At 32.6% G+C, this 18,544-nt stretch overlaps 2 protein-coding genes and 1 pseudogene across 2 annotated transcripts; 1 reads left to right on the forward strand and 2 right to left on the reverse strand.

The window, feature by feature from the left end:
* Positions 1 to 345: 345 nt before the first annotated feature.
* Positions 346 to 2,321, reverse strand: LOC18036791 (annotated as a pseudogene).
* An 8,975-nt stretch (positions 2,322 to 11,296) lies between these two features.
* On the forward strand, positions 11,297 to 14,964 carry LOC112096943 (receptor-like protein 9DC3). The gene is made up of 4 exons (XM_024181178.1): positions 11,297 to 11,303; positions 11,423 to 11,488; positions 12,638 to 14,718; positions 14,917 to 14,964. The coding sequence occupies exons 1-4, from the start codon at positions 11,297 to 11,299 to the stop codon at positions 14,962 to 14,964; spliced, it is 2,202 nt and encodes a 733-aa protein (XP_024036946.1).
* Positions 14,965 to 15,155: 191 nt separating this feature from the next.
* On the reverse strand, positions 15,156 to 18,398 carry LOC18036541 (glycerol kinase). Its single transcript, XM_006427377.2, has 4 exons — positions 17,978 to 18,398; positions 17,516 to 17,737; positions 16,336 to 17,302; positions 15,156 to 15,571 (listed from the first exon to the last, which is right to left on the reverse strand). Exons 1-4 carry the CDS (start codon positions 18,112 to 18,114, stop codon positions 15,326 to 15,328), a joined length of 1,572 nt encoding a protein of 523 aa, XP_006427440.1. The 5' UTR covers positions 18,115 to 18,398; the 3' UTR covers positions 15,156 to 15,325.
* Between the last annotated feature and the right edge of the window lie 146 nt (positions 18,399 to 18,544).

Here is an 18,544-nt window from a genome sequence, read left to right on the forward strand (position 1 = left end):
TCAGCAAGCAGCCAGCTAAAAGTTTATTTGGAAAACATCTCTTAAGAATGTACCACACAAATCTTGCAGAAGTGTCAAATAAACATTTCTAGAGCCCTAGAAAGACCAACTGACGTGCATTCAAAGACAAGAAGCTCAAAAATGGGAAATCATAATATTTTTCAAAAGAAAGCAGAGTAGCTAAATTTGCGTTGATAGCTGCAAAACTATAACCAATAAGAAGAAACAATACCAAAAACATGATACTTCAGGAAAAAAGAAACAGCAGAACGATTGATGAGAAAATTGGAAATTGTTATCAGTCATGCAAATGAATGAAGAGCTGTGTAGAACTGCAGCAGAGCACTAGAAAAAGTGAGAAGTGCAAACCTGAATCTGCATTAAGAGGTTGTTAACCGTAGCACCTCCATCAACTCTAAGCACGAACTCCGACTTTGCATCCTTTATGACACCCTTCTCCACTGCATCCTTTTGCATTGAATCCAAGACATCCTTCACTAGAAAACACATGCTTTCAAGCACAGCTCGAGCAATGTGAGCCTTGCTTGTGAACCTAGTAATCCCAATGCAAACGCTGCGGGCGTCATCACGCCACCATGGAGCAAACAATCCATTAAAAGCAGGTACAAAGTAAATCCCACCAGTTGAGTTGACCTGCAATGCCAATTCCTCTATCTCACTTGCACTGCTGATTATGCCAAGACTGTCTCTGAGCCACTGAACTGCAGCTCCAGCGATGGCAATTGAACCCTCCAGAGCGTAGTTTGTCGGTGCTTTAGGACCAAGCTTAAAGGCTAAGTGCTCAAAAGTCCATGCTTTGCCTTAACTACCTCTTCGCCTGTGTTCAGAAGTACAAAAGCAGAAGTACCGTAGGTGCTTTTAGCCTCACCTTTTTTACAAGCTTGTCCTAACATAGCCGCGTGTTGGTTACCAAGACATCCTGAAATTGGTATTCCAGTAATTGGCCACCCTTTGCCAATTTTTCCAATAATCTCAGAATTACTAACAATTTTGGGCAGAATTTCGGCCGGTATCCCTAGTGTTTCTAGTGTAGGCTTATACCAATCAAGAGTTTTCAGATTCTTGAGCATCGTTCGTGATGCATTAGAGACATCAGTGACGTGCAAACCAGCATTCACTCCACCAGTTAAACTCCATATTAGCCAAGTGTCTATAGTTCTAAGAAGAAATAGTACAAGCGTACTGGTAACATGGCCAGGTAATAGTTAAACTCCAATTTTTCCAATGCCTATTTAAGAAATTCGGCATCTTGTAACATTATTTCTTCTCTCCGTGCAGGATTCCCTTAATTGAAACAATTGGAAGCATTGGATTTGAGCTTTAATAATATAAAAGGTTCTTTGGAAGGCGAAGGTAAACTTTAGAAACAATTAGCAGTTATTTTTCCAATAAAAACATGATAATTTTAATCTTAAGATAAGTTAAGTGCATTGTCATGATTTGTAGACAATTTATTACTTATGAAAAGAATTTCTCTGTATACATAATAATTTCCAATAGAATTATATATCAGAGAGAACCAATCTAAAATGAAGTAACAATAAGAAAATTAAAAAGGACATTTTCTTCTTATCATAAATTTTTTCCGCAGAAATATATGAATTGAAGAATCTTATTGAATTGGATCTCATTGGTAATAATTTTGAAGGTCAACTTTCTTCGTATCTGAGCAACGTCACAATCACTAGATAATCACTTGAATTATTGCTAACCTTCTGTTAAGTGAGAGCTTACATTCTGTTATCGCCAACCTTACATGTCTTGAATTATTGGCTCTTTTTGACGACAACTTTCGAGGCATATTCCCCCTCAGTCCATTAGCTGATCGTTCAAATCTCAAGGTCTTCCTACTTTCAACAAGAAACAAAAAATATGTTACAAGTAAAACTAAAAACTTTATGCCCACACTTCAATTACAATTCCTAGGATTACGCAATTGCAACTTAAATGTCATTCCTACTTTTCTTCTTCGCCAGTATGGCTTAAAGTACCATGACCTCTCTCAAAATAATTTGGTTGGTGATTTCCCATCTTGGGTGTTACAAAACAACACCAAGTTAGAAGACTTGGGATGATTAATGCAGTTTGTAAATTATTAATATTATAATTATTACGATTATTACAACAACAATTTTATATCATTAATGATGTAAGAAATTATTTTTTTTAAGTTGTAAAAGTGAGAAATACTAAAGAGGTCTTTATTACGTCATTAATGTTCGATCAAGAGTTTCCCCCTCCGAGCTTGCAGTCTGTTGACGAGACCGTGTCAATACTGGAATTCTCTGGACCGGCACCATTTTGCTGCTTCTCCACTGAAATCCAGGCGAAATCCAACGCGATTTACTACAACAAGGCGAAATCCAGCCCAGTGTTCTGATGGGCCCAACGCGAAAAAGATAAAACCCAAGTTTGTGTTAACTTTGGGCCTGTCTAGACACCATGTTCAATTGCGTCGAGTTGTAATGAAAGCGGCGAGACATTCATGCCCAAAACCCCAAGATTGTTACAGTATTTAAAATGTGTTGTTGTCGTCATCTTTTCTTTTTTTTTTTTTCCTTTTTTTTTTAAAAATAAACCACTATGATTCTAATTTATAAATTAATTTAATCATCCACGGATTAATTCATAAACAACCAGCAGAACAGCTTGTAGAAAAATATAAATAACAATGCTCTGTATGAATTCATCTCCGATGGACACAAGCAAAGAAGCTCATATCAGTTAGCATTATTTCATAAAAAAAACTAGCATAATTGCTTATAGAAAATCATCATGGGGATGTGAATAAAATCAGTAGAAAGACATCAGATTCATAAAAGCTTAAACCCGATAATAAGGACATGATGATCGTTCTTTAAAAAAAAAAGACATGATGATCTGCCTCGTAAATCGTGAGCTTTCTCAAAGGACACGAGAGCATGTATTGTGTAGACCGGTTCAGCGGGCCAACCCCTGTGGAATTCTGCAACAACCATCCCGATTCTTGAATGGCCACGAAAATTCCACAAGCGATGAACCCTCTCCTACACGCCACGGGTTCTCCGTGACAAGGATCAAAACAAAGATGAGGACAAAGACTATTAATCGCCGAGAGTGATTGTTCCAATTTTTGTCACTTGCTACTAAGATTCATTGCCAATTAACAAGATCAATTGACACAAACATGGATTGTCCCCTTTTTTTCTGATAATATCAATGCTTGAATGCATTACCTATTTGATATTTACGTATTTGATATGTAAATCAGTGTAAACCCAATCATACTCTTTTAAGTCATTTATATAAATTTTCAATATCGATTTTTGAATTTAATTCGAGCTTTGATTCAAATTAACACAAGCATACAAAGGGATTCAATTCAAGCTTCAGATATCGTTTATGTGTTATTATTTCGTTGTAAACCACAATTTATGAGTAATTTACTAAAATGTCTAAACATGTATGAAAATTAGTTGATTATTGATTTTCACAAATTTCAATATATCAAACATCCTATTGAATTGTTAATTCTAAAGCACTTATTGAAGAATCAATAGTCGAAAAAATTATTTGATAATTTGAACTAAAAACTTACACTTAAATTTGTTAAAGGGGAAAGAACAGTGAGACCCCTAACGTTTGGAAAAAAAGGACATAAAACTTCTTAACGTTTCGAAAAAGACATATAATCCATTTTTTTATTAAATTTCATTTGTTTTAATAGTAAAATTATTTTTAATTTACAATTACTATTATATCCCTATAACAAATAATTTAATATATTGACTTAAAACATATCATAGGTATAATGAAATTAATTTTTTTTATTTAAAACTTAAGAAGTAAGATGTAATTACTTTTTGCCCAAATTATTCACTTTAAATTACGAACATACCCTTCCCAATGATAAATTTGATTTTAATTTTACCTATTATTCATCATTTTTTATCATCCTATCATTGGAAAGGGTATATTAATAATTTATAATGAATAATTTGGATAAAAGATAATTACAACTCAATTTTAAGTTTTAAATAAAAAGTTGCTGATTTCATTATACACGTTATCAATGACATTTCTTAAGTCAATATATTGAATTATTTATTATAAGGATATAATAATAATAATTGTAAATTAAAAATAAATTTACGATTAAAAAAATAGAATTTAATAATAAAAATGAGTTATATATCTTTTTTTTTTTTTATGTTAAGGGATATTATGTCCTTTTCTATTGTCTTTTTCCCTTCTTTAAATTACCTCAATCAACTTTAATTTTATTAGTTGACTATCCCCATCACCCGTTGGAAAAAGTAGAATTAACGACCGTTTGTATGCTGGCTTAATTCGAAAGTCAATCAACATTTATTTTCCATGGAGTACTAATGAAGCATGTTTCCTCATTGGTCCAGGTCTTACAAGTCTTTCTCAGTCATTTTAGAGGCCAAAACCCATTATCTTAACGTGTACCAATCACTGTAAAGATTGACTATCAATATTAAGATCGATTGTCCCACAACATCGGGATTGATTGAATCAATCTTTGAAAATCAATCAATTTCCAATTATAATAATTGTAACATTTTTTCAAAAAAAATTAGTTTTTGTATAAATTGAGCTTTTATGCCCATGACGTTTATGCCCTTGATTGGTGAATTAATAGAGTGAAAAAAAATGATTTTGGTTAAAGTGTATAATACTTGAACAACCTTCAACTCTACAGTTAACTTTTAAATACGAGTTAGGTACATGTGCTATTCTACTCACCATTACATTAGGAAATATTAATTCGCCACACATAGGATTTTGATGAACTAATCATTCACAAGTTTCGGTGGTTACCGTGATTGGCGCTTTAACTCAATGATTGAATGCTGCAATATATATGTATTTATATATAAAATTGGTTCCTATTTAAATATCACCTCTACATATGTCATACATCATATAAAATGTCATTTCAATGTAATCCACAATTTTATGAGTAAATTACTAAATATATATATGGAAAATTACTTGATTAATAATTGATCACCTAATAGTAAAACCAACTAATAAAATAATTTTCGAAACTCATTAAATATTTGAGAATATCAATGCATGCTTGAATAGATTTTTTGATAATTCAGTGCAACCCAATCATACAATTCAATAAAAACCCAATCATATTCTTAAATTACATAAATTCTTAGTGAACTTTTATTTTATTGTATTGACAGTCTCCTATTTGTTAGAGGAAAATGAACTGATGGCTACTTTAATTTGAAAGTCAGTCAACTTTAATTTTTCGCGCAGTTGTAATAATATATGGAGCTAGGATCATTTAAATTGAAGCCGTACATCTGTCCCAAGTTCATGTGAAATTTCTTTTTTTGTCGTTTCTAGTGATTGTAATAGTGAAGCTGCAGACTGAGAACGGTGGAAACTTTCCTTATTAAGGATTCTCAATATCTTTGATTTTAGCTGCTTTGATACAAATGCATGAAGAAAAAGGGTCACAAGAGCTTCAAATAACATTTATTTGTTTTGTCATTTCAGACTACACCACACTTTTATGTATGAAAATTTAAGTTCATTACTTACTGATTTTCTAACAAATTTAAACTTATCAAACATACGATCAAATTCTTTTCAAAACACATTATTAAATAGATTAACTGATAATTCAATGGAAATCCAAACATACGGTTAAATTATTTAAATTCTCTCAGTCAACTTTTATTTTATTAGTTATGACTATCCCCGTCAAACTATTAGAAAAATTTATAGTTTACAATCAATTTAATTATATAGTAGTGCTGATTTGGTTTTTCCCGTCGATCGAATGTAGCAAAACACGAAGTGCTAACAAGTCTTGGAAGAAAGACTTAAAGATGGCGATGTATTGGCCGCTTAAGATATTGAATTGAGTGGTTGAGTAATCCTTAGCCAATCAAATTGCAAGGCCATTGATAAACTTTTAGTATAAATTAATATTGAACTTTCCCTAATTGCAAGGCTAATTCTCGTGGATTTCTACAACAACCATCCTGATTCTTGAATGGCCGCGAAAATTCCGCAAGCGATGAACCCTCTCTTACGCACCACTCATCATCTATCACAATGATCAAAACAAAGACGAGGACGAAGACTATTAATCACCGAGAGTGATTTTCCCAATCTTTGTCAATCACTACTAAGATTTATTACCAATCAATAATATCAATTGACACAAAGATTGACTGTCTTTTTTTTCTTTTTTTCTATTTTTGAGAATATCAGTGCTTGAATATATTATTTGATATATATAAGTCAATGTAAACCAAATCATACTCTTAAGTTATTTATATAAATTCTCAATATCGGTCTTTGATTTTAATTCGAGCTTTGATTCAAATTAATGCAAGGATACAAAGGGACTCAAGAGCTTTAGATATCGTTTCTATATTATTAACTTATTATTTCGGTGTACACCACAAATTTATGAGTAATTTATTAAAATGTCTAAACATGTATGAAAAAGAGTTGATTATTGATTTTCACAAATTTCACAAATTTTAATAACATAGAAACGATATGTACACCACAAATTTATGAGTAATTTATTAAAATGTCTAAACATGTATGAAAAAGAGTTGATTATTGATTTTTACAAATTTCAATATATCAAACATCCTATCGAGTTATTAATTCCAAAGCACATTATTTAAGAATCAATACTAGAATAAATAATTTGATAATTTCAAACCCAAACTTACGGTTAAATTCTTTAAATTATCTCAATCAACTTTTTTTTTCCCTTAGCTGATCATCTTTATCAACTGTTGGAAAAAATAGAATTGAGAACTACTTGTATGTTGGCCTAATTTGAAAGTCAGTCAACATTTATTTTCCATGTAATGTTAATGAAGCATTTCCCCTTTGGTCCAACATTGCAACATGTGGAATTTCAGGCTTCCAATTCTTCATTAGTCATTACAGAGACCAAAACTAATTGTCATTTCAATATATGCCAGGATTTTATGAGTAATTTACTAAAATCTTTAAACAAGTATGAAAATTAGTTGATTATTCATTATCACAAATTTCAATATATCAAACATCCTATTGAACTATTAATTCCAAAGCATGTTATTTAAGAATCGATAATGAAATAAATTATTTAAATATTTCAAACCCAAACTCACGCTTGCCCTTTAACTCAATGATTGTATGTTGTAATAAATATGTATTTATATATAAAATTTGCGCATTTAAACTGCACCTCTCCGTATGTCATGCATCATATAAAATGTCATGTCAATGTGATCCACACTTTTATGAGTAAATTACCAAATATATATGGAAAATTACTTGGTTAATTATTGATCATCTAATAATAAAAACCAATTTATCAAAAATCTAATAAATAATTTTCAAAACCCATTAAATATTTGAGAATATCAAATATCAATGCTTCAATAGATTGTTTGATAATTCAATGCAAACCCAAACATACAATTCAATTAAAAAAAAAAAAAAACCAATCATATAGGAAAAAGAGTTGATGGCCATTTGTAATAATATATGGAAAATTCGCTAGGGTCATTTAAATTGGACCCGTACATCCGTCCCAAGTTCATACGAAACTTCTGTTTTTGTCATTTCAAGTGATTGTAATAGTAGTGAAGAGTGTAGACTGAGAGCAATGGAAACTTTCCTTATTAAGGATTATCAATATCTTTGATTTTAGTAGCTTTGATTCGAATGCATGAACACAAAGGGTCGCAAGAGCTTCAAATAACATTTATGTGTTTTGTCATTTCAGACTACGCCACACTAACTAAACATATACGAAGATTTACGTTGATTAATTATTGATTTTCTAATAAATTAATTTAAACTTAACAAACATCCAATCAAATTCTTCTCAAAACACATTATTTGATAGATTGACTGATAATGCAATGGAAATCCAAACAAACGGTTAATTATTTAAATTATCTCAGTCAACTTTTCTTTTATTAGTTATGATTATCTCCATCAAACTATTGTAAAACGTTTTAGTTTACAATCACTTTATCTATATTTTCCACGGGGTATTAATGAAGTGCTTTTTCCCGCTGGTCGAATGTTGCAGAACATGAAGTGCTTACAAGTCTTCAAAGATGGCGATGTATTGGCCACATAAGATATTGAACGGAGTGGTTGAGTAATCCTCAGCCAATCAAATTGCGAGGCCTACAATAAACTTTTAGTATAAATTAATATTGATTTTCCCTCATTGCACATATAATTTTAACCAAATGAAAAGTTGCTCTGCAATGGAAAGTATTCCCTGTATTAAGTTCTCATTAATGTCACTAATTTGGATTATTGTATTGATGAATGAAATGCATGGATACAAAGGATGCTTGGAAACAGAGAGGACTGCTCTGTTGGAAATCAAGAGCTTCTTCATATCATCAGTCAGTGATAACAAAATTCTTCCTTCATGGGTTGGTGAAGATGATGGAATGCCGTCTGATTGTTGTGATGATTGGGAGGGAGTTAAGTGCAACGCTACCACACGACGCGTGATGCAACTCTCACTCAATAATACAAAGAGATTGAATCATTATTATGGAACTTCGGCTTCGCTTCTGAATATGTCATTGTTTCATCCTTTTGAAGAATTGCAAAGGCTTGACTTACTTGGGAATTGGTTTACAGGCATCTATGAGAATAGAGGTCCGTATATATGTATACATTTATTTCTCGTCCATAAATATTTTGTCAGTGACTAATTAATAATAACACTTCATATGAATTTGCAGCTTACGATAGCTTTGGGAGTTTGAAGCAGCTGAAGATCTTAGATCTTGGTGGTAATTTCTTCAACGACAGCATATTACCATATTTGAATACACTAACTTCACTTACCACTTTGATTCTTAGTGACAATTCCATTGAAGGTTCCAGAACCAAGCAAGGTATACATATACCTTTCAGGCCAGCAGATATACATGTCAGGCAACTGAATTAATTTCTTAATTAAAATATATATTTATATTGTCTTGATCAAAATTAATGTTTTCTAAGCAGGATTAGCAAATTTGAGATACTTGCAAGTGTTGGATCTAAGCTGGAACTTCAATATAACTAGTGGCTCTTTAACAAGGCTAGGTAAGCTACTGAGATAATTACCAAGTCAGCACACTAATCACAACCTTCTACAATAATTTTAAAAGTAATATTTTGCTTTTCATTGGTGTAGGATTGGCAAATTTGACAAACCTGAAAAAATTGGATCTTGCTTACTGTGGAATAACTACAATTCAAGGTACACGGCAACAAGTCACTACCCAAATTCCTTCGTGATATTATTATGGCCTTAATTTTTACATACGTATAATGTCAAATTAAAACCAATTTTTGACTGGAAAACTTGATAAACTTGACTAGAATTGGTACACGGCAAAATTTACTCTCTAATATCTTAGTAAAATTTAAAAAAAAAAGGAAAAATAAAATCATTTTTTAGTATATGATCAATTTAATTAGATCTTAATCATCATAAGCTTTATTACTACAATTATTTAATCTAACTTTGAAATTTGTTTCTTAATCTTAATTCTTTTTTTTTCCAAAGATGATTAATAAAAGTTTTCTTCTTTCTTGGTGTAGGATTAGCTAAATTAAAAAACTTGGAAGCGTTGGATTTGAGTTATAATTATTATATACACGGTTCTTTAGAAGGTAATTTTTTTTAATTAAACAATTTGCACAGTTAATTTTCATTCAATATTTATCATATTATTTTAATTAAACAATTTAGACGAGAGTGACGTAACTATTATTGACAAAATTTATGTTTTTTTTAACAGGATTAGCAAATTTGACACACCTGCAAGTGTTGGATTTAAGCTATAATCAAAATCTGACAATGCTAGGTAAGCCACTGAATCTGAGATAAGAAGCAAATTAAATGTAGAATTAATGTTCATCAAATGCGCAGATCACATACAATGCCTTTAAATGTAATATTTTCATTTTTTATCAGCTCATGGAGGATTCGTAGATTTGCCAAACTTGAAAGAATTAACTCTTCGTTATTGTGGGATAACTACAACTCAAGGTAAAATTTTTAAAATAAATGTAGGCAGTTATTTTTCGTTGAAACATGATAATTTTTAATACTTACATTAATGATTTATACCCCCAATTTCTAGCGACTTGTTTGTTGGTCAAACAAGCTACTTGAAAGGCAAAATTATGAAGACCAATTTTTCTCCCCTTTAATTAAAAATACCTTTTAAAATCGAGTTCTTTATTTGTATTGTTGATTTTATGAGAGGAAATATTTAAATATTCAAGACAAATTAATTTAGTGCCTCTTAGACCATTTATTATTTATGAAAACAACTCAAAAATTAGAGAACCAATATAATGTCCAATGAGCGCGTACCTAATATGTAGTAGGCAATTATGATGAACAAGAAATGCTGAACTCTTTTTTAGATTATTTGAAATGACTTAGAAGTCAACATCAAAATATACGAGAATAATTTCTAGGTATAATTTAACAGGGATTTGATTTTTTTTTCTTTTTTGATAGATTATAGCGGTTCTGACTAAATTATCTACTTTTAGAAAATAAGGAAGTCATTCTTTCTTTCTTTTTTTTGATAGATTGTAGTGGCTCTTTAACAAATTTATATTTTTTTAACAGGATTAGTAAATTTGACAAACCTGCAAGTGTTGGATTTAAGCGATAACCAAAATTTGACAACGATAGGTAAGCCATTGAATTTGATATTAGAAGCAAATTAAGAATTAATGTTCTTCAAACGCGCAGATCACATACAATGCCTTTAAATGTAATATTTTTATTTTTTATCGGCGCATGTAGGATTGGCAGATTTGTCAAACTTGAAAGCATTGGATCTTTGTTATTGTGGGATAACTACAATTCAAGGTATGTAACAATTCACTTCCTCCAATGACAAAAATTGTTTTAGATGTTAATCAAGATGATAATATATTTCCATTTTTTTAATTGCTTTTTTCACATTTTCAAGTTTACTCAAAGTGCAAACTAATTTACAAATTATGATTCAAACACTCCAAATCTTGGTAATGCTAAAAGTGACGGTATATATTAAAATATCAATAGAAACAAAAAAATAACAATGTGCACAGTTAATTTTCATTCAATATTTATCATATTATTTTAATTAAACAATATAGACGAGAGTGACATAACTGTTATTGACAAAATTTACCTTTTTTAACAGGATTAGCAAATTTGACAAACCTGCAAGTGTTGGATTTAAGCGATAATCAAAATCTGACAATGCTAGGTAGGCCACTGAATCTGAGATAAGAAGCAAATTAAAGGTAGAATTAATGTTCATCAAGCGCGCGGATCACATACAATGCCTTTAAATGTAATATTTTCATTTTTCATCGGCGCATGTAGGATTCGCAGATTTGCCAAACTTGAAAACATTGGATCTTCATTCTTGTGGGATAACTACAATTCAAGGTATATAACAATTCACTTCCTCCAATGACAAAAATTGTTTTAGATGTTAATCAAGATGATAATATATTTCCATTTTTTTAATTGTTTTTTTCACATTTTCAAGTTTACTCAAAGTGCAAACTAATTTACAAATTATGATTCAAACACTCCAAATCTTGGTAATGCTAAAAGTGACGGTATATATTAAAATATCAGTAGAGATAAAAAATAACTCTTTCTATCATATTAATTATTCACGAATATCATTGAGAAAATTTATGTCTCATAATACAATGCTAAAAAATCTCATTAGTTTTGCATGGAAGAAATCTTTTTTTTTTTCTTTTGAATGGAAGAGACAAGTTTAATGAAATAAATAAATAAAAACTAAAGAATGGGGTTTACACTAATAAGTTTTAATAAGGGTATTTTGGTCATTGAAGGAGGTGTTAAAAGAATTTTATAATAATTTTAAATATTTTAATGGGGTTAATGAAGAAAATGGGTGTCAAGAGGTATTTAGAGGGGTGCCAATAATTCCACTGTTATTTGAAATGCTTTAGAAATAAACATCATAATATACGAGAATAAGACAAATTGATTTCTAGGAATAATTTTACAGGGTTTTGATTTTATTTATTTTTTGATAAATCATACGGGTTTTGACTAAATTCACTACAATTAGAAAACCAGAAAGTCATTCCTTCTATGAATTTTAAACTTTTTATTTTTTTTTTCAGGAGTATGTGAGTTGAAAAATCTTTTTGAGTTGAATCTTAAAGGAAATAATGTTGAGGATCATCTTCTTTCTAATTAGTAAACTTCCCTCATGCTATCGAAGTTTCAAACAATAACAAAAAGAGACTAACTAAAGGAGCAATGTGACCTTTTAATTTAATACAAATTGATTATCCAACATGTATGTACAAACTAAATCTAAACAATTTTTATATTAAAATGTCAATTTTACCTTTCGACAATATGTTTTTTCCATAACAACTTAAACTATAGAATAAACATAATATTAAAAATTAACAAGGAACCACCACCTAAAAGGTAAAAGTAATTTCATGACAGATGAAAGTGTTAAATGTACAAAACTACAAATGTCACCAATTTAGAACTTGAATATTTTTATAAATTTTGACCCTTTTATTTTTCACTTCTCAGGAATATGTGAGTTGAAGAATCTTTTTGAGCTGAATCTTCGAAGCAATAAGTTGGAAGGTCATCTTCCTCGGTGTCTCAACAACCTCACCCACCTCAAAGTTCTTGATATTTCTTCCAATCAGTTAAGTGGAATCTTACCTTCAGTAATTGCAAACCTCACATCCCTTGAATATTTGGCTCTTTCTAACAACAAATTTAAAGGGCGCTTGTTTTCATTCTGTTCATTAGCCAACCTCTCGAAACTTGAGGTCTTCCAACTATCGATGGAAACCGATTTGTTACAAGTTGAAACAGAAAACTGCCTCCCTACGTTTCAACTTAAAGTCCTCAGTTTAACCAAGTGCAACTTAGGTGTTATTCCTAAATTTCTTCTACACCAATTTAACTTAAAATACCTTGATCTCTCTCACAATAAGTTGGTTGGCAATTTCCCAACTTGGTTGTTGGGAAACAACACAAAATTGGAAGTTTTGTACTTGGTTAACAACTCATTCTCAAGGTTTCAACTGACCAGTGCCCAACATGGTTTGCATAGTTTAGATATTTCTAGAAACAGTTTCAGTGGTAAGCTCCCGCAGAATATGGGTATTGTCCTTCCGAAATTGGTCTATATGAATATATCGAAAAATAGTTTTGAAGGCAATATTCCCTCTTCTATTGGCAAGATGCAAGGGCTTCGTTTACTGGACGTGTCTAGTAACAATTTTGCAGGAGAATTATCCCAATCTCTAGTTATTAATTGCTTCTCGCTAGAATGGTTGGACTTGTCAAATAATAATTTCGTCGGGCAGATTTTTCCCAATTACATGAACTTGACTCGATTATGGGCGTTATATTTGTACAACAATAATTTCAGTGGGAAGATTAAAGATGGATTGTTAAGGTCCACTGAATTAATGGTCTTAGATATATCCAACAACCGCTTGTCTGGTCATATTCCTTCTTGGATGGGCAATTTCTCAAATCTTCAAATTCTGTCAATGTCCAAAAATCTTTTGGAAGGTAATATTCCAGTCCAATTCAACAATCTTGCAAGTCTTCAAATTCTGAATATCTCCGAAAATAATTTGTCCGGATCCATGATATCTACCCTGAATCTTTCATCAGTGAAGCACCTTTATATGCAAAATAATGCTCTTGGTGGGTCAATTCCAAATACATTTTTCAGAGGCTCTGCATTGGAGACTTTAGATTTAAGGTATAATTATTTTTTTGGTAGAATTCCACATCAGATCAATGAGCATTCAAATCTGCGTACTCTTCTTTTGAGAGGGAATTATCTGCAAGGACCTATTCCTCATCAATTGTGTCATTTGCGAAAATTAGGCATCATGGATATCTCACACAACAGGCTTAATGGTTCAATACCTGCATGTATTACTAATATGTTGTTTTCGAGGGTAGAAAATGGATATTTGTATGGGTTTGATATAGTATTGCGTATGTATTTAGACGATGCATACGTCAGTAATTACTATAATTCTACTGTTGAACTGTTGCTGGATGGAAACGATGGTAGAATGTTAGGTGCACTAGTAGCGGTGAATTTTATGACAAAAAACAGATATGAATCTTACAAGGGTGACATTCTTGAGTTAATGGCAGGACTAGATTTGTCGAACAACGAGTTAACAGGTGACATTCCATCAGAAATTGGTGACCTTCAAAATATTCATGGATTGAATTTATCTCATAATTTCTTGTCGGGCTCTATACCTGAGAGCTTTTCCAATCTGAAAATGATAGAGTCTCTAGACCTTTCCCACAACAAATTAAATGGTCAAATTCCTCCTCAGTTGACCGAACTTCACAGTTTATCTACATTCGATGTGTCATACAACAATTTGTCCGGCCCAATCCCAGACAAAGAGCAATTTTCCACTTTTGATGAAAGCAGCTATAGAGGAAATCTCTTTCTTTGCGGTCCAGCAATTAACAAGGGCTGCACGAATCTCCCAGAGTTGCTAGAACCATCATCCAAAGGAGCAGAAGATGAATCTGAGGTTGATTTGGTGGCATTCTATTGGAGTTTTGTTGCGTCCTGCGTCACAGTGATGTTGGGGTTACTCGCGATCCTTTGGGTAAACCCATATTGGCGCAGACTATGGTTTTATTTCATTGAAGATTGTATTGATTTATGTTACTATTGGCTTTTCAAATATGTATTCTATTGGCGATCGTAGAGCACGATTATAATAGAAAGAATATGGATGTGCCACTTGTTTTCTAGTACTACGTTTTCTATTGGCTTTTCTGCAATCTGGTATATGTTTTTTCAGAAACTAGATTCAAGGTTTCTACTTACCTTTCGTCTGATTTTCTCGTGATTCAAATGAACAACTTCCCATAGCTTTTAAGCCTTGCAAGTTCTTTACAATTTATCAGAATTCGAGAGATCCTTCTAATCAAATTGCAGAAGAATTAAATTTGAGAGATCCTATCAAATAAATCAGCTTAGAGCATGAGGAGACTAACAAAAGCACCAATTTTTATCTATACAAAAGCAATTAGGAGAAGAAAGCATTTATTAATTATAACGTTATTCACCTGAAATACAATTATAACTTGTCTGTAATTCACAAGAATCTACACAAAGAAAAAAAAAATAACCATGAAAGATGTAAAGACTGATAAGGAAAAGGAGAAAAGGGAAAACAACGGATGGTTGATGAAAACCAGAGACATCATTCAAAGAGAGAGATCGGCCAAGTTGAAAGTTCTTTCAACAGCTCTGCACCAGGATTCTGCTTTCTTCTTCCTGAATTCCTCGTTTAAGACAGGCTTGAAAGTGGTTGAAGTCTTAGTCCTTTCTCCAGAATCAAAAATCTCTTCTTCTTTGAAAACCCCAATTGCTAATCCAGCTGCAAAGGCAGCTCCAAGAGCCGTTGTCTCTATGTCAGCTGGTCTGATGACTGGGCTTCCCAACAAGTCCGCCTGTAAATCATGATAAGAACAGTTTTATATGGCCTTCCAGCGCAGAAAGATAATAAAATATCAACACCAGATTCCAGAAAATGGAAAGAGTGTGATGTCTGAATAATGCACAGATTGTTCAAAATTACCATTATTTCCATAAGCACTAATTGCTAATTAAGTGATTGCTATTTGAGACCCACACAGTACAACAAAGAAATTGTAGAAAAAAGGAGAACATGCCAGGCTATTTTACAAATCAGCATAAAATGTCGGGAAACAGTTGTGAAATTTTAATGCAGAAACAGTATGAAACACAAAATTTCCTCTTTTTACTTTTTCTTTCTTTTTTCCACCCACAAAGTAAGACCCTTTGAAAGCATTTGAATCTAAACATTGCTTTAGCTTCTGATTAGCAAGCAGCCAGCTAAAAGTTTATTTGGAAAACATCTCTTAAGAATGTATCACACAAATCATGCAGAAGTGTCAAATAAACTTTTCTAGAGCCCTATAAAGACTAACTAACTGACCTGCATTCAAATATGAGAAGCTCAAAAATGGGAAATCATAATATTTTTCTAAAGAAAGCAGAGTAGTTAAATTTGCTTCGATAGCTGCAAAACTATAACCAATAAGAAGAAACAATACCAAGAACAGGATACTTCAGGAAAAAAGAAACAGCAGAAAAATTGATGAGAAAATTGGAAATTGTTATCGGTCATGTGTATGAATGAAAAGCTATGTAGAACTGCAACAGAGCACTAAAAATAGCGAGAAGTGCAAACCTGAATCTGCATTAAGAGGTTGTTAACCGTAGCACCTCCATCCACTCTAAGCAGGAACTCCGACTTTGCATCCTTTATGACACCCTTCTCCACTGCATCCTTTTGCATTGAATCCAAGACATCCTTCACTTGAAAACACATGCTCTCAAGCACAGCTCGAGCAATGTGAGCCTTGCTTGTGAACCTAGTAATCCCAATGCAAACGCCGCGAGCGTCATCACGCCACCATGGAGCAAACAATCCATTAAAAGCAGGTACAAAGTAAACCCCACCAGTCGAGTTGACCTGCAATGCCAATTCCTCGATCTCACTTGCACTGCTAATTATGCCCAGACTGTCTCTGAGCCACTGGACTGCAGCTCCAGCGATGGCAATTGAACCCTCTAGAGCATAGTTAGTCGGTGCTTTAGGACCAAGCTTAAAGGCTAAAGTGCTCAAAAGTCCGTGCTTTGACTTAACTACCTCTTCACCTGTGTTCATAAGTATAAAAGCACCAGTACCATAGGTGCTTTTAGCCTCACCCTTTTTACAAGCTTGTCCTAACATAGCTGCATGCTGGTCGCCAAGACATCCTGAAATTGGTATTCCGGTAATTGGCCACCCTTTGCCAATTTTTCCAATAATCTCAGAATTACTTACAATTTTGGGCAAAATTTCAGCCGGTATCCCTAGTGTTTCTAGTGTAGGCTTATCCCAATCAAGAGTTTTGAGATTCATAAGCATCGTTCGCGATGCATTAGAGACATCAGTGACATGCAAACCACCGTTCACTCCACCAGTTAAATTCCATATTAGCCAAGTGTCTATAGTTCCAAACAGGGCATCCCCCTTCTTAATAGCCTCTTTAACAGCATCCACATTTTCCATCATCCATAGCAGTTTCACCGCACTGAAATAAGTGCTGATAGGCAAACCAACGGCATCCAGAAAATGGGTTTTCCCACCAGGTAATTCCTTCTCCAATTTCCTAAAAATGAGACCACTTTCAAACATCAAAGGTAGAAATTCCAAAAATCAACAAATGGCCAGAATTGCATAATCCGAATCATGGTCATTAGATGACACCCTAAGCCTACTCATGTATCAAAACCAATAATCAAAAGGCCCCAGATCTTCAATGGTTGAAACGAGGACAATAAACGAACAAAGATAAATAACAGGAAAAGGACAGGCTGGTCACCTGCAAACAGAACTGGTACGAGCATCCATCCAAACAATAGCATTATAGAGGGGACAACCAGTAGATTTGCTCCAAAGAACAGTTGTCTCCCTCTGATTGGTCAAACCAATCGCCTTCAATCCACTGTCCACATTGTGGCCATCAGCCGTAGCCTTGTCCAAAGCCTTAGCCATACACACCCTCACACTCTCCAGGATCTCCATCGGCTCATGCTCGACCCATCTAAACAAATTTTTAAAAAAAGAAAAGTTCAGTTTAACAAACCCTTCATTGGATTTAATATCACTACAATAAAAAATAAATTAGTCACACAATTCTTTACACATGCTTATAAAGCCAATTTTTTTTCGGAAACAGAGAGCTCGGACTAAAAATATCAAATTTTAATAAACCATCAATCAAATTTAGTACGATAATATATACAAAAGAATGCATAAAAATGAAAAAGAGAAAGATGGGTACCCGGCTTCAGGGTAAAACTGAGTGAACTCGACCTGGTGAGATCCAATGGGACGAGCCTGATGATCATAGATGATGAACCTGGTGCTCGTTGTGCCCTGATCGATTGCTCCTATGAATACCTCCTTAGCTTTCGCCATTTTTGCTTCAAAAATGCTCACTCTGATGTGGGTTTCGAGTGTTTGTTCTGAAAGAAACTATAAAACAGAGAGAATGATCCCTCAGATATACGAGAAACTCGAGGGAAATTTTCTTGGAATAGCAGACAAGTGTTATCCAAATAACTGAAAAAATTTTACCATGATTTTGACAGCTATTTGTTTTTATGATTATTATTAGTAGATTTTTTCCAATTGAATCATTTGACAATGAACATAGTATCAATATTAATTCGTTAATAACTATTATTTTAGGGATTATTTTAATTTCATCGTCATCGAAATATTGTTATTCTCGTCCAAGTTATCTTTATTTCATCGTCAACAATAAGAGAAAGTCTTAGATAAGATTAAAGTAACATTATCTGTATTTATTTTTATCTAATATAATTTCATCAGATAATTACTTTTC

Source organism: Citrus clementina, unplaced genomic scaffold (genome assembly GCF_000493195.1).
Source record: "Citrus clementina cultivar Clemenules unplaced genomic scaffold, Citrus_clementina_v1.0 scaffold_7, whole genome shotgun sequence".
Taxonomy (NCBI): Eukaryota; Viridiplantae; Streptophyta; class Magnoliopsida; order Sapindales; family Rutaceae; genus Citrus; species Citrus x clementina.

Excerpts from the sequence above, each read along its gene's own strand:
- LOC112096943 (XM_024181178.1), top strand. Across the intron at positions 11,489-12,637 it reads TGGGATAACTACAATTCAAG|GAATATGTGAGTTGAAGAAT; the intron begins GTATATAACAAT and ends TTCACTTCTCAG. Across the intron at positions 14,719-14,916 it reads GGTTACTCGCGATCCTTTGG|AAACTAGATTCAAGGTTTCT; the intron begins GTAAACCCATAT and ends ATGTTTTTTCAG.
- LOC18036541 (XM_006427377.2), bottom strand. The coding sequence starts at position 18,114 with ATGGCGAAAGCTAAGGAGGTATTCATAGGAGCAATCGATCAGGGCACA. Across the intron at positions 17,303-17,515 it reads CGTACCAGTTCTGTTTGCAG|GAAATTGGAGAAGGAATTAC; the intron begins GTGACCAGCCTG and ends TCTCATTTTTAG. Across the intron at positions 15,572-16,335 it reads ACCTCTTAATGCAGATTCAG|GCGGACTTGTTGGGAAGCCC; the intron begins GTTTGCACTTCT and ends CATGATTTACAG.